Source organism: Sceloporus undulatus, chromosome 4 (assembly GCF_019175285.1).
Source record: "Sceloporus undulatus isolate JIND9_A2432 ecotype Alabama chromosome 4, SceUnd_v1.1, whole genome shotgun sequence".
Lineage (NCBI taxonomy): Eukaryota > Metazoa > Chordata > Lepidosauria > Squamata > Phrynosomatidae > Sceloporus > Sceloporus undulatus.
Window position 1 is genome coordinate 181559350 of NC_056525.1, and position 13609 is coordinate 181572958.

At 46.1% G+C, this 13609-nt stretch overlaps 1 protein-coding gene across 1 annotated transcript in view; it reads right to left on the reverse strand.

The window, feature by feature from the left end:
• ZNF407 (zinc finger protein 407) overlaps nt 1–13609 on the reverse strand; it is a 413131-nt gene that overhangs the window by 155100 nt on the left and 244422 nt on the right. Inside the window, 1 exon segment of the mRNA XM_042463139.1 lies at nt 11385–11551. Within this exon segment, the coding sequence (XP_042319073.1) occupies nt 11385–11551 (167 nt within the window).

The following is a 13609-nucleotide window of genomic DNA, read 5'->3' on the forward strand; positions in this document are numbered from 1 at the left end:
AATAAAGAAAAATAAGTCTAGGGATTACTTGAGAAACTGAAGTAGTATTTGTATTGTTCGTATTTAATGGTATACAGTATATTTATTCTAAGCCTTTGAAACCATTAAAAGATAGATTTGGCAGTGTTGCTACTTGTTAAAAGTGTGTAAATGTACTCTTATAAAGTATTTTTATTCCAGAGAAAATGTGGCTTTTGGAATATATAAATGCAGTATATCATTCTGCAGTAGCATTTTTAGTCAGTAAAGCCCAAGCATGTGAGGCAGATTCATCCCAGAAGACCAACGAAGAAGGGTATTATAGAATAATAATACTAACCTTGGAGAGAGCCAGTGAAATTATAATGCAGCTTTAACACACAAACGAGTCATTTGGCTCATTTGGAGACAAATTGTACCCTCCCACCCAGATACCAATGGACGGGAATTAAAGGAATGAGGAAAGTATTTCAGATTAATGGCAAAATTATATTTTGCATTTTCAGCTCACAAGGGAGAGCATTAGCACTATATGGAATTCTATAGGACTTGACAGACCTGTTTTCCAATTCTTAATCATTTTACAACATAAGACCCTGCAATTCTCTAACTTTCATAAAACAAATTGGAACGTTGGACTTACCTGAAAGACGTCCCTTTACAGCAGAGAAGGCCCGAGCATCCTGAATTTGGGTGGCTCCGCCCACTTGGCTCCTGGTAGGCAGGTAGGAAACAAAGAGACAAAGGCATGACCGGGGCTCTGGCCCCCCGCCCTTGCGGGCGGAGCTACCCAGGAACCCCAGTCGGTTTAAAGCCGAGCACACCCTAGAGTTAATGAGATCTAGAGAAACTTGTATCCCGCCCACCCGCGCCAGTAGGCAAAAATGGGTGGGGAGGATGCTCGGGCCTTCTCTGCTGTAAAGGGACGTCTTTCAGGTAAGTCCAACGTTCCATTTAGCAGCAGAGAAGGGGCCGAGCATCCTGAATTTGGGATTTATAAAAGCAGATCGGATACTAGGGAGGGCTGGCTGGCGCGGAGGGCGGATCTGACACTATTTGTTGCAAAACCCTCCGGCCAAAGGCCGCCTGTGCCGATTGGAAGAGATCGAGCTTATAATGTCTGGTAAAGGAAGACGGAGACTTCCACGTGGCTGCTCTGCAAATCTCGGCCAGCGGGGCGTTGGTGGACAGGGCCGCTGAAGTAGCTGCACTCCTTGTCGAATGAGCGGTGATGTCTCCCGGCGGCTGTAGTTTGAGTGACTTGTAGCACTGGACTATGCACTGCTTGATCCACCTTGACAAGGTAGAGACTGATACTTTCTTGCCCTTTGAGCCAGGGCGAAAGGAGACGAATAGCGCCTCAGACTTTCTAAATGTGGCCGTTCTCTTGAGGTAAACTTTTATGGCCCTGCGGACATCCAGAGTATGCCAACATTTCTCCAAGTCAGTAGTTGGACGAGGGCAGAAGGACGGGAGGACGATGTCCTGAGTGGTGTGGAAGACGGAGTTGACTTTGGGGATGAAAGTTGGATCCGGTCTCAGAAGAACGGAGTCTGGCCTGATGATTAGTAGTTCCTTGCGGACGGAGAGGGCGCCGATCTCAGACACACGCCTCGCCGAAGCTAGCGCCGTCAGCATGAGCGTCTTGAAGGTGAGGAACTTGAGGGACACTTCCCTCAGCGGCTCGAAAGGAGAGACGGTCAAGGCCTTTAGGACTTGATGGAGGTCCCATGACGGGAACCTATGTTTGGTCGGGGGCGCTTTGTTGGCGACCCCTTTCAGCAACCTGCGGACATGAGGGTGTTGGGATATCCTGGCTGCTACCTCATGGGGCAGTATGGAAGTGATGGCTGGCAGTTGTCTCTTGATGGTGTTGGGCCGCAGACCTTGGAGGAACCCCTCGTGCAGGAACTGTAACAGCGTTGGAACAGAAACATTGATGAAGTCTTTGTTCTTGCGCTTGCACCACCTCCTGAACGTCCTGAAGGTGTATTCATAGATCCTATTTGTAGATTGGCGCCTCGATGCAAGAATGGAGTCCACCACCTCTGGGGAGTAGCCATAGCTGCTCAGCATGTGGCGTTCAATTTCCAAGCGTGAAGCCGCAGCCAGGCTGGGTCCGGATGATGGATCTGGCCTTGCGTGAGGAGGTCTGGCCTGAGCGGAAGGGCGAAGCTCTGAGACGCCATGGACAGGATCTCCGAGAACCAGGGTCGCCGCGGCCACGCTGGAGCTACCAGGATCACTTGTGAGTTGGACCTGCGTATCCTGGCCAGGAGCTTGGTAAGCAGAGGAGTCGGAGGGAATGCATAGAGGAGACCTGGTGGCCAGGGGCAGCTGAGGGCATCCATTCCTTCGGCCCCTTCCGTTAGGAACCTGGAAAAGAACCTGTGAGTCTTGGCGTTGGCGGGGGAGGCGAACAGGTCTAGCACGGGTTGACCGAGTCTGTTGGCAATCATCTGGAAGGTTTGAGGGTGGAGGCTCCACTCTCCCTGATCTATGTCCGTTCTGCTCAGCCAGTCGGCCTTTGAGTTTAGGGATCCTTGAAGGTACTCTGCCTCCAAGGCTATGAGGTTGGCTTCTGCCCATCCTATCAGGGATTGAGCCTCGGCCATCAGAGACCTGGATCTGGTTCCCCCCCTGTCGGTTGACATGTGCCTTGGCTGTGGTGTTGTCGGTCCTGATCAGGACTGACCTCCGATGGATCGTCCTGCTGAATGCCAGTAGAGCGAGGCGGATTGCACGGAGCTCCAGCCAGTTGATGCTGTGGGTTAGTTCGTCTGGGCTCCATTTGCCCTGGGCCAGCTGTTTTCCGCAAACTGCTCCCCACCCGCGGAGGCTGGCATCCGTTGTAATTTGGACACTCGGGGGCCTCCAAATTTGGCGACCTCGGTGGACTGCACCGGACATCCACCAGCGGAACGACTGCCTTGTCTCGGCGGGGAGGTGAATCGTTTTGTGTTTCTTGAGGGTAATGGCTCGCTGGTGTGGAAGAAGAAGCCATTGTAGAGGTCTGGAGTGGAATCTCGCCCAGGGGACGCACTGGATAGACGCTATCATGAGACCCTGGAGGTGAGCTAACAGCTGGAGGCTGGGCCGCGTGGAGTTCAGGGCTTTTGAGGTGGCCCCTTGAATGGCCTGGATCCGCTCCTGAGGTAGACGCACCGTCCCCTCCTGCGTGTCTATTATGGCCCCCAGGTGATGGATCTGCTGGCTTGGGGTCAGTGAGCTCTTTTCTAGGTTCAGGAGGAAGCCGTGATCCTGTAGTGACCTGAGGATGGAAGAGGTGTCTTGAGTCCCCTGAGTTCTGGAGGGTGACCGGATTAACAAGTCGTCGAGGTAGGGATAGACGTGTAACCGTTGGGTTCTCCACAGAGCAACCAGCGCCACCATGATTTTGGTGAACACCCTGGGGGAGGACGCTAGTCCGAAGGGGAGAGCTCTGTATTGGTAATGGCATTTGCCATATCTGAACCTGAGGAATCTTCTTGAGGAAGGATGGATCAAAATATGGAAGTAAGCATCCCGGAGGTCCAGCGATGAGAGGTAGTCTCCAGGCTGCAGGCCGTCTAGTATAGACTTGAGCGTCTCCATCCTGAACTTTTTCTTTAGGACGAACCGGTTGACCCGTCTGAGGTTCAAGATGGCTCTCCAGGATCCGTTTTTCTTGGGAACAAGGAAGAAGGTGGAATAACAACCTAGTCCCCTCTCTTGTCTTGGAACGAGTTCGATGGCTTTGATGTCCCGTAGGCGCTGAATGGCCTCCAGCAGGAGGCGGTGTTTGTTGGGGTCGGCTGATCTGGGAGATGGAATGAACTTGTCTGGAGGTGTACGATGGAAAATTATCTTGTAGCCCTGGCGAATGGTATCCAGGACCCATTTGTCCGAAGTGGATGTCTCCCAGACGTGGCCGAACCCCTGTAGCCTGCCCCCTACTGGGGGGGCGCCGTCATTGAGGGTTATTTTTGCGTGGTTGTTTGGACCCCGCTCCATCCTTGGCGGAGAAAGAGGGTTTAGCTTGTTTGTTAGATCTTGTATCTCCCCAATATGGTCTGTTGGACCTGGACTCCCTGGCTCGAAAGGAATTGGATGAAGAAGGGTAGGAGGATTGGGAGGGGCGAAAGGAAGAGCGATTTTTGTATTGCCTCTTATCGTCCCTTTTCTTGGAGGTGGGAAGGGCCTTCTTCTTGTCCTTGCCCTCTACTAGGACTGGTTCTAAGGACTCTCCGAATAGCTTGGAGCCAAGGAATGGGGTAAATGCCAAGTTCTGTTTGGATTTCGAATCCACATTCCAGCTCTTGAGCCAGAACTGCCTGCGGACTGCCACAGCCGCTGCCTGGGCTCTAGCGCACTGTTGGATTGTGTCTAGGGTGCCGTCGGCTGCAAAGGCTGCCGCTCTGGCAATTTTGTTAACGGTCTGTTTGACCTTGGTATCTGGGTTGGGTATAAGTTCCAGGAGTTGACGGGACCACTGGAGGGTGGCTCGCATTACCATCGAGACGGTGGTTGCGGCCCTTATGGCAATGGATAGGGCCTCATGGGCCTTCTTTAGTGCTCCGTCGGCCCTACGGTCCTCTGGGTTTCTGAGGGTGTCCTCACCGTCCCTGCTGAAAACAGCTGATGAGACGAGCGCTGACACAGGGGCATCCACGGATGGGACCTTGAGTCTGTCCATGACGGCTGGTTGAAGTACATAGTACTTGCGGGTAATGCCGTGGTTGGACCTGGCAGAGGCTGGCTTAGCCCACTCATCACTAATGATTTGCATGATGTTTAGAGGGCACGGGATTTGTTGGACTGGCGAGACCGGCACTGGGAATAACTCCTCACTCATCCTGGGTAGGTCTGAGTCGGGGGCGGGAGTGGCTTGGCCTGTAGGAGTGGCAAGGCCTAAAGTCTTGGTTGTCTTTTTTATAAGTGGCACATAGTCCTCCTGTTTAAACAGACGAGAGGACAAATGGGGGTCTGACTTGTTATCTCCTTCATCATGCGACAGTTCGCCCTCCTCCGCCTCAGAGGCTGAGAGGATGTGAGTGTCCTCCGAAATTTCGTCCTCGGAGGACAGCGCAGCGCGAGGGCGCTTGCGGCTAGAGGCCCTGGTGTATCTAGCGCGCTTGGATGGTGGGAGGATAGAGTGCCCCGAATCAGAGGAGTATGAAGCCCCTTCATCATCCCCCTCAGAATCGTCGGCCCCTGCCTGGTTTAAAGGGGTCTGGCTGGGAGAGCGCCCAGTGACTGTATCCCTGGTCAGGGAGCTCCGCTTTCTGGGAGCTTTGCGCCCCAGACCCTCTCTGGCCTGGTCTGAGGCTTGGAGGTGGCTGGTGGCGGCGGGGGCCTTTCTGGCCAAAGAGTCTGCCTGCCCAGCTGTGGCTGGCGCCGATTCCGCGCGCTGGGGGAGGCGGTGGCGGCCATGGGCATCCGCGCGGCCAAGATGGCGGCGCCCATGGGCGGCCGCATGGCCAAGATGGCGGCGCCCATGGGCGGCCGCGTGGTGGCTCTGGGGTACTTCCGGGTCATCCGGAAGTGGGCGGGGCGCCGGCCGGTCAACATGGCGGCCGCCATGAGCCGCCCGCATGTGGCCTGCGCTGCCCAGGGGGAAGCTCGATGCCATCCCCCACCCGCCCGGAAAGGAGTCGCCGGGAAAAAAGGTCTGTGGAGGCATGGGCCCCGGCCACATAAGGAGCGGCCCCCCCCCTGGGAAAGTGGCCGCCCCCCAAGGAGAGGTGCTGGCCTCGCGAATGCGCGAGCCGGCGCCTTCGTCCCGTCCCTGGGTTGACCTGGAGGTGGAGGAAGCCTCCTGGTCTAGGAAGGCCCTGAACCACCTTAGCAACTGCGGCGGTGGGGGAGAGTTACTCACGTCCTCCTCGCCGGTCGCAGGTGAGGGCTCTCCCTCTTCCGACCACCCCTGGGTCGTCTGGGAGTCCCTCGTCCCGACAGCGGAAGGGAGGGCTTCCTCCTGTCGCTGCGGGCGCGCTTCCACTTGTGGGGTCGATGCTGGTGATGCCACTCGGCAAGCAGCCGGCAAAGCCGGGGCTGGCCCGGGCAGAGTGGAAGCGAGCTCCCCTGTGGCTCTGGCCTCCCTGTCGGAAGCCATGTCCCTGGAAGGGTGGGGGGGATGAGGAGCAAAGGCAGGGGGTAGGGAAAAAGGGCCTGGTTTTTTTTTTGGAAGGAGAGTGAAGGAAAGAGAGGAGAAAGAGGGAAAGGGAGCCAGGCGAGTCTGGGGAGCCAGCGATGAAAGAATCCGAAGATGGATGAAAGACGTCCTACCAGGTGCGAGGCAGGAAGAAGACTGGGGTTCCTGGGTAGCTCCGCCCGCAAGGGCGGGGGGGCCAGAGCCCCGGTCATGCCTTTGTCTCTTTGTTTCCTACCTGCCTACCAGGAGCCAAGTGGGCGGAGCCACCCAAATTCAGGATGCTCGGCCCCTTCTCTGCTGCTAAATTACTTTTCATTCTTCACTGCCTAATATGTGTCTAGAGAGGGCATGAAAAGTAGGATTAGATATTTTGTCAACTGAAAAAGAATATTCTGGTGACCACAAGCTTGACCCTCTCTTCTCTGAGCATGGTTCCTACTTTAATAATATTATAATATTTATTTGTATTCTGCTTTTTCACAAAGGAATCAAAGCGGATTCCAACAGTATAATTAAAACATCAAACAATTAAAAATTACAATTTAAAAAAACCCAAACCCCAACCCTCCCCCATCATAAAAAGAGATTAAACATCCAAATTTAAAACTGTCGAATAGGAATACACTAAAATTTCGGGCAGATTAATGCAAGAAATGAGGTGGCATCCTGCACAGTTCTAAAGGAGATTCAGGGATTACCCCCACAGCCTTTCAGTCTTCCCTGTGATTCAAATACACACTTACTGTATATGCTCATACAGTGGTACCCCGGGATACGAATGCGCCGCCTTACGAAATTTCCGGGTTACGAAAAAAATCCAATTAAAAAAACTGTTCCGGGTTACGAAGGTTTTTTTGGGTTACGAAAAATTTTTTGGTGCTTTTCGGCGCTATTTCACACGAAATCACGGCTTTTCCCCATTAGCGCCTATGGGTTTTTCGGCTTGCGAAGTATTCCGGGTTACGAAAGCGGCGGCGGAACGAATTAATTTCGTAACCCGGGGTACCTCTGTATAAGTCTAGAAATTTTATTCAAAAATTGACCCAAAAACCTGTGTTGACTTATCCATGGGTCAATATAAGTACTGTACTTTAACTCTTATATATAAAAAAGGAGCTACCCTTGGCGAAAGGTGAGAGCTGAATCCCTGATTGGAGCACCTAAAAGAAGCACCACCGCCCCCCTCTATGATCTCATCCATCCAGCCTTTAGGATGAGAATGAATAGTTATGCCTGCCTATTTTTTTAAAAGTTCCTTGGCATCATTTTCCTTTGTTTTATTCTTTACATCCTTTGTTAAACACCCCTAAATCTTACCTTCGACTTAGCCATGGGTCATATAAAAATCTATAATTCTGGTCCCAAAACTTGCCCTCGACTTATACATGAGGCTGACTTAGAAGATTTCCATACCTGGCAGATTCGCCGGTAAGTCGTCCTTCACGTGTCCCTCAAACATGGAAGAAGAACATGTGTATGAACATCTGCCGTGCTTCCTCAATCGTTGCTCCCTCTAACATCCCTGAATTGTTCCAGGGGAGTGGGTTTCCTCTGAACATAGTTTCCATTCAGAGGAAATCCGTTCCCCTGGAACAATTCAGGGACTCTAGAGGGAGCGATGATTCCATGACAACTGAGGAAGTGCACCAGGCGTTCACACACGTGCACTTCCTCTACATTTGAGGGACAAGTTACCAGCGATTCTGCCAGGTATGGAAATCTTTTTATAGTCAGGTATATACTGTAGCTCTTGCAAGTGTTCAGCTGAAGCCCTGCTATGATCCTCAGTTTCCAAGTCAATCCTGATTTGGGACACTTACAGACTACTGATGGTCACATTTGTTGGGCTCAGACAAACTGTGTGCCTTTAACTGATCTGACATTTCTTCTCTAAAAGTCAGGTGTACATGTTTTATTTATTTTTGCCAGAAAAAAAGGGAGCCTTGGAAGCCTGGAGAGGTCCATGGCTGAAAAAAGAAAACAGGCTTGGGGACAACATGCACGCCTTCCATTTTGCCAATTCCTATACTAAGAAAAGCAAATATATCAGCCAGTGTAAGGATTATTATTTTCACTTTGTGTAAATTGAAATTCAGTGTTGTCATAGAAAAACATTGGCAGGAGAATAGTGGTAATTAAAACGTTCATTTCCTCCCTGTAAACTTAAGAACATTCCAGGAAAAGAGTAACTAAAACACAACAATTTCAGCTAATTAGTATTGCAGTGCTAACTGGGAAGCCTCATTATGATTAATTAAATATTAATTAATTAATCAATTAGAAATATAAATCTTTTGAACTATCTAATTCAATATCTCAAACTATGATTTACACTTGACAATAAAATGCTGCTCATTGCCTACCAGCAAATTGCTCATAAGCTATAGACTACCATGTAGCAAAGCTGACTTTTCTGGAGGAGCCTGAGAATTTTTTCCCAGCTGATAAGGAAACAGTACTTTGTCTTTAGTACATTGCTCCCAACTATGCATGAACAATAACATGTTTACCACATCATTAGGAATTCCTGCAAAAACTGAACTCACTTCAGCATTCAAAGTATTCTTTATACATGAAAAAGCCCTGCATTTTTAATTTAAGAGAAATGAGAATGTCTTAGTTTTTAGGACAGAGAAATTTGCTAGCACATACTGTTTTTCTTTAGGATTAATTTCCATTCAAATTAGTGTGTTGTGGCGGGAAATTGTTACTTTATATTTGCAAGTAAAAGAACCATGGCTTCTCAGCTGCTCACATCCCGTTTGCTGTAGAGTTAGGAGTTTATCAGACAAGGGGAATTGGAAGTATAATCCGATGGCAATCTGAACGCAATCACGGGGTTTGACGTTATTGCGTGATAACCCACTACACACAAATTCAGGCAATGGGAAGTCAGTCAGAACGCAATCATGTGGTTTCACGTTATTGCGTGATAGACTGCCACATGCAAATTCGGGCAATGGCATGCTATTTTTGGGCAATGGGGAGCCAGTTTGAATGTAATGCATATTCACGTAATTGTGCAAAACTAGCGACTTTAAGTGAATGCGTTCTGGCCCCACTTTCTTTTCATTCGAATTTAAGAGAAATTCCTCCCGTTTGATAAACTCCTTAGTTTTGCATGCAACTCACCAGGATGTGTGGTTTGAGTGCAGACATCTAGGTAGGCTTATCAAATATTAAATGCGATTCTGCACACAGTTTTGTTGGAGGATACAAAACTGTGCACAAGCTTTCAGTCTTTAACCATATATTTAATAGTTCTTCCATTCATTCTTCCTCCAAAAGTTGCAACCTTTAAACTTTGAGAAGGATCTAAGGGGCAATATATCACTTGGGGTACAGGGGGCTGATCTAACATGCCATGTTTATATGATAACAGGAATGTAATAGAAAATGGTTCTTTTCTTAACAACTTGAATTAGTTTCAAGTGTGCCATTTTGCATTCAAATGTAGAAAGACACGGAAACCAATCCTTTATTTTCTATTAGAAAACAGCCACTGTCCCCTATCTCTCATTATGGTGCAGACTACAAGACCTAACAACAAAAATCCATATTATTGATCTAACCAAGTCTCCACAATTATTCTTTAGAAGGAAACGCCGACGATAAATTACATCTGCACTGGCTTTTCATCTGCTGTTCGATATAAGTGATCTCTCAGGGCAGGCTGGAGACCTTAAATCGTCAACACCCTTGTCAAAGAAGCTAAGGAGGCCCAGGCATCCTACAAACTGCCTTGCAAGAACTTTTAACCTATAATTTCTAGCAACAACTCATTTCATTTACAGAAAATTGTGAAAAAAATCTTTTCAGGAATATTTTTTAATTTAATGGGACACTGTTTCATCTCTTGGTGAAATGCCTAGAGAATTTTGATTTCAGGATCACTTTATTCCTCTCTTGCATTTTTAACCAAGCAGCATGTACACTACTTTGCTATGGACCAAACAATAATAATATTCTACAATATTTTTCTGCAGTTTTTCTTTACATTTCAAAATGTTTCCTATTATGGCATCGTTGACTTCATATGGCACCATATACTTGATATTCTTAATACTCCATATTCTTAAAGAACCTAGCTAAATTTGTAGGGTTTGTTTGACAATGTTATATGCAATGATGGTTTATTATTTAAGACATGTATGTCTTTCACAGGAATCTTTGCTCCAATATATTTAACTTTCAAAAGTTTTAATTTTAATCCACATATATAAATGTAAATTGCTTTTCTCATGCTGTAGTACCACTACACACCAAATGCCATATAAAACTGATATTTATTGACATGCATTTTTAAATTGCATCAGAAGCAGTTTGGTATAAAAATGTCAGATGTAAGTTGAAATGGAGATTTTTAGCTATCCTGCCTTTCCTCCAGGGGGCAAAAAATACCATGTGAATAAATGAATAGAATGAATGTGCAGGGCAATGATATACTTTCTAACAACTTCTGTCATTATTATAGATTCAAAATGAAAATTTGTTTGCAGTGTTTTCCTCTAGTAGTGAGGCTTTTCTTTTTTGCATGACCAGTGTTTGCATCTGCTTCAGTTCTTTCACATGAAACACACACAGCTCAGAATTGATTCAGTATCTGGAAATATTGATTAATTCCAACCTTACTATTATTTATGATAGCATGTTATTGTGATACAGCATGTCAGTGTCAGAAATTGTGATACAGCTAGTTTTCTTCATTAAAAAAAATAACATGAAAGCAAATTTGAGTTATTTTAAAGCTGGAAATCAAGGCCAAACATAGAGTTAGTTAATCACAATGTAATCTAATCTCTCTCTCTCTCTCTCTCTCTCTCTCTCTCTTATACATACACTCACTTTATAAGAGCAGTATCTATCAGATCTCAGAAATCTGGCACATTATTACCAATGCATGTAAAAAATCTGCCCAATGCATGCCTTGCAGTAATTTGTGGGTTTTTTATTGTTTCTCATGTATGCCAGTTTCAGACTGAGGCTAATCTAGATTTTCTCATTAAATAAAGAACTATAGGTATGTGCAACAGGTAGCTTGGACCTTCTCCTCTTCATGTTGGCATGATTGAAGATACTAGCATTAACTGAAACAGAACAGAAAAGCCCTACCTGTATATTTGAACTGTGTCAGAATCAATTGTTCCAGAATTAAAAGGCCTTTTTGAGCAGTCATTTTACTTCTTAGGGTCAGAAGAATCCATTATCGGAACCCCCAAAGCCAACATTTTCCTCTCCCATCATCAAAAAACAAAAGAAGCATGAATCAAACCTGTATGAGTCCTATAGTGGTCTTTCATGGTTGATGCTGTGAGGAAGGAATAATGGCAAGTGGGCCATGTGCATTTGTATGGCTTCTCTCCTGTATGAAGTTTCATATGATTAATCACTGCCCACTTCTCTGTGAAACTTCTGTCACACAAGGGGCATGTAAATTTCCTGTGTATAAAAAGAACAGAAGAAGAAAGCCATCTGTTAACTTTATAAATACACACACACAAACTCCAATACTGACAAAAGAAGCATGATTTTAACCCAAAGTGTGGTAAATGCACAGACTTTCATGAAGAGAATTGCAGACCTGGTCTGTCATGTCTGTATAACCAGGCATTGATTTTTCTGTCGAGACCTGGCACTTCAGCCATTTATTCTCTGCTTTGCGGTTGGGCCCAACGGGTTTGAAAAATTCTGTTACAGTCCAGTCACCCCTGAGGCAAATGTGAGAATAGATTTCACCTGTACAGGCCTACACCACTTATCCAGGGCATGGGCTGTCAGAGCAAAGGCTAAATGAAAAGCTATCCATACTAAACTACTCAGACAATCACACTGCTGTGTGCCATGCTGCTGCTACTACTGCAGTGCGGAGGTGAAATACTACTTGTAATAACACTGTTACTGTAGTAAACAAAAAACACTCAAATCTACTAAAAACAGGTGTTAAGGGGTGGCACAAAAAGCCCATCTCCCTTCAAATACTTTAATCATGTACTGAAAATATATCTGCACTATCTAAACATTAATTAGAGGTAGTTTATATTTGCAAACACAATGAAATAATAAAACTGTACCAAAAATATAATAGCTAACTGTTACACAGATTAAATTTCTACTGCACACTAAAGAAAAGAAGCATCTTTGAAAAGCAAGCTTTTTAAAAACTCTTCCCCTGAATATCAGAAATGTTGACTTTTCCCAAAGGTATCCTAGCATACTGAGGCCAGAGTCAGAAATGCCATGACCCTTATTGTTGCTGACCTAGTTTCATGAGGAGTGACACTATAAACAAGGATCTCCTCATCAGGTTTGCATGGGTAGGGTGGCATATATGGTGTGTAATTTATTCTTTAATGAAGAATAAACTGGGGACAAATTATGCTATAAAATAAGCACCTTGAACTGAATCTAAAATTGTTAGTGGCCAGTGCAGTTCATGTAAATCTAGTGTGATGTAGTTTATGCTGCTCACCAATTTTGTTTTAGCTGAAGCATTACAGTAGTTAACCAAAGAAATACGAACATTGGTCTCCAAAGAATGATCTTCCACAGAGTCTTTCTACATGAGAGAGTTGCATGGGGTTCAGTAGCATGCCCAAGGTATATGTTTTAATCCATGAATATTTTGCATGCATGGTCTGCACACACATCATCTCTAGCGCATATGAACTATGTTTCATGAAGCAATTGATGTCAACCGTTTATCCAAGCCAAATATTAGTTTGGAGCAAAGTTTACTGCATAAACAAAGTAGGGTTAGTGTTTTCCTAAACTTAATTAGAAGCAAGATTAAAAAATTCTTGTAACCACATCCCTCCATAAAGCTCACCATTCATCGCACTTTATTCAAATATTTGACTAACTGCTGCACTAGCAGAAAAGATGAACTTTCATCATAGAGAATACAACTGCATGTACACATTGAACAAAAATAGGAACCAGACTGAAGTAAGATGTTCCTTGCTTCCTAAAGATAGTTTGGGCTCTGAGAACCCTCAGCAGAAGGAACTCACATAGGGGGACTTTTACTATCCCTTTCTATATTGGCCAACCACCTCTTCTCTCAGTAGACCTCTGAGAAAGGCTAAAAGACCCTTTTGAGTAGTATGACACAGGTTCAATGCAGAAAAGCCATTCATGAATAGAGTTCTACTTAAGAAAGCTGCTTCAATCCAGTCAGGAACAATTTTGTCTTAATGCTCAAATGTCCTAAGTGCCACCCTATACTGGCCACAACCTTGTGTGGGCTAATCTCTGTTCAAAGTTGCCAGGATAGAAACCAATCATTTCGCTTTCATTGTTTTTTGTGGGGGTTTTTGGGCTATGTGGCCATTTTCTAGAAGAGTTTCTTCCTGACGTTTCACCAACATCTGTGGCTGGAATCTTCAGAGACTGCTTGCCTGGAAAAAATTGGATGTATGTATACTGTGAGCCTGGGAATGCAGGAGTGATTAGCATGTATATTGTTCTGTGTTGATGGCAGGCCTCAGGATGGGAGGC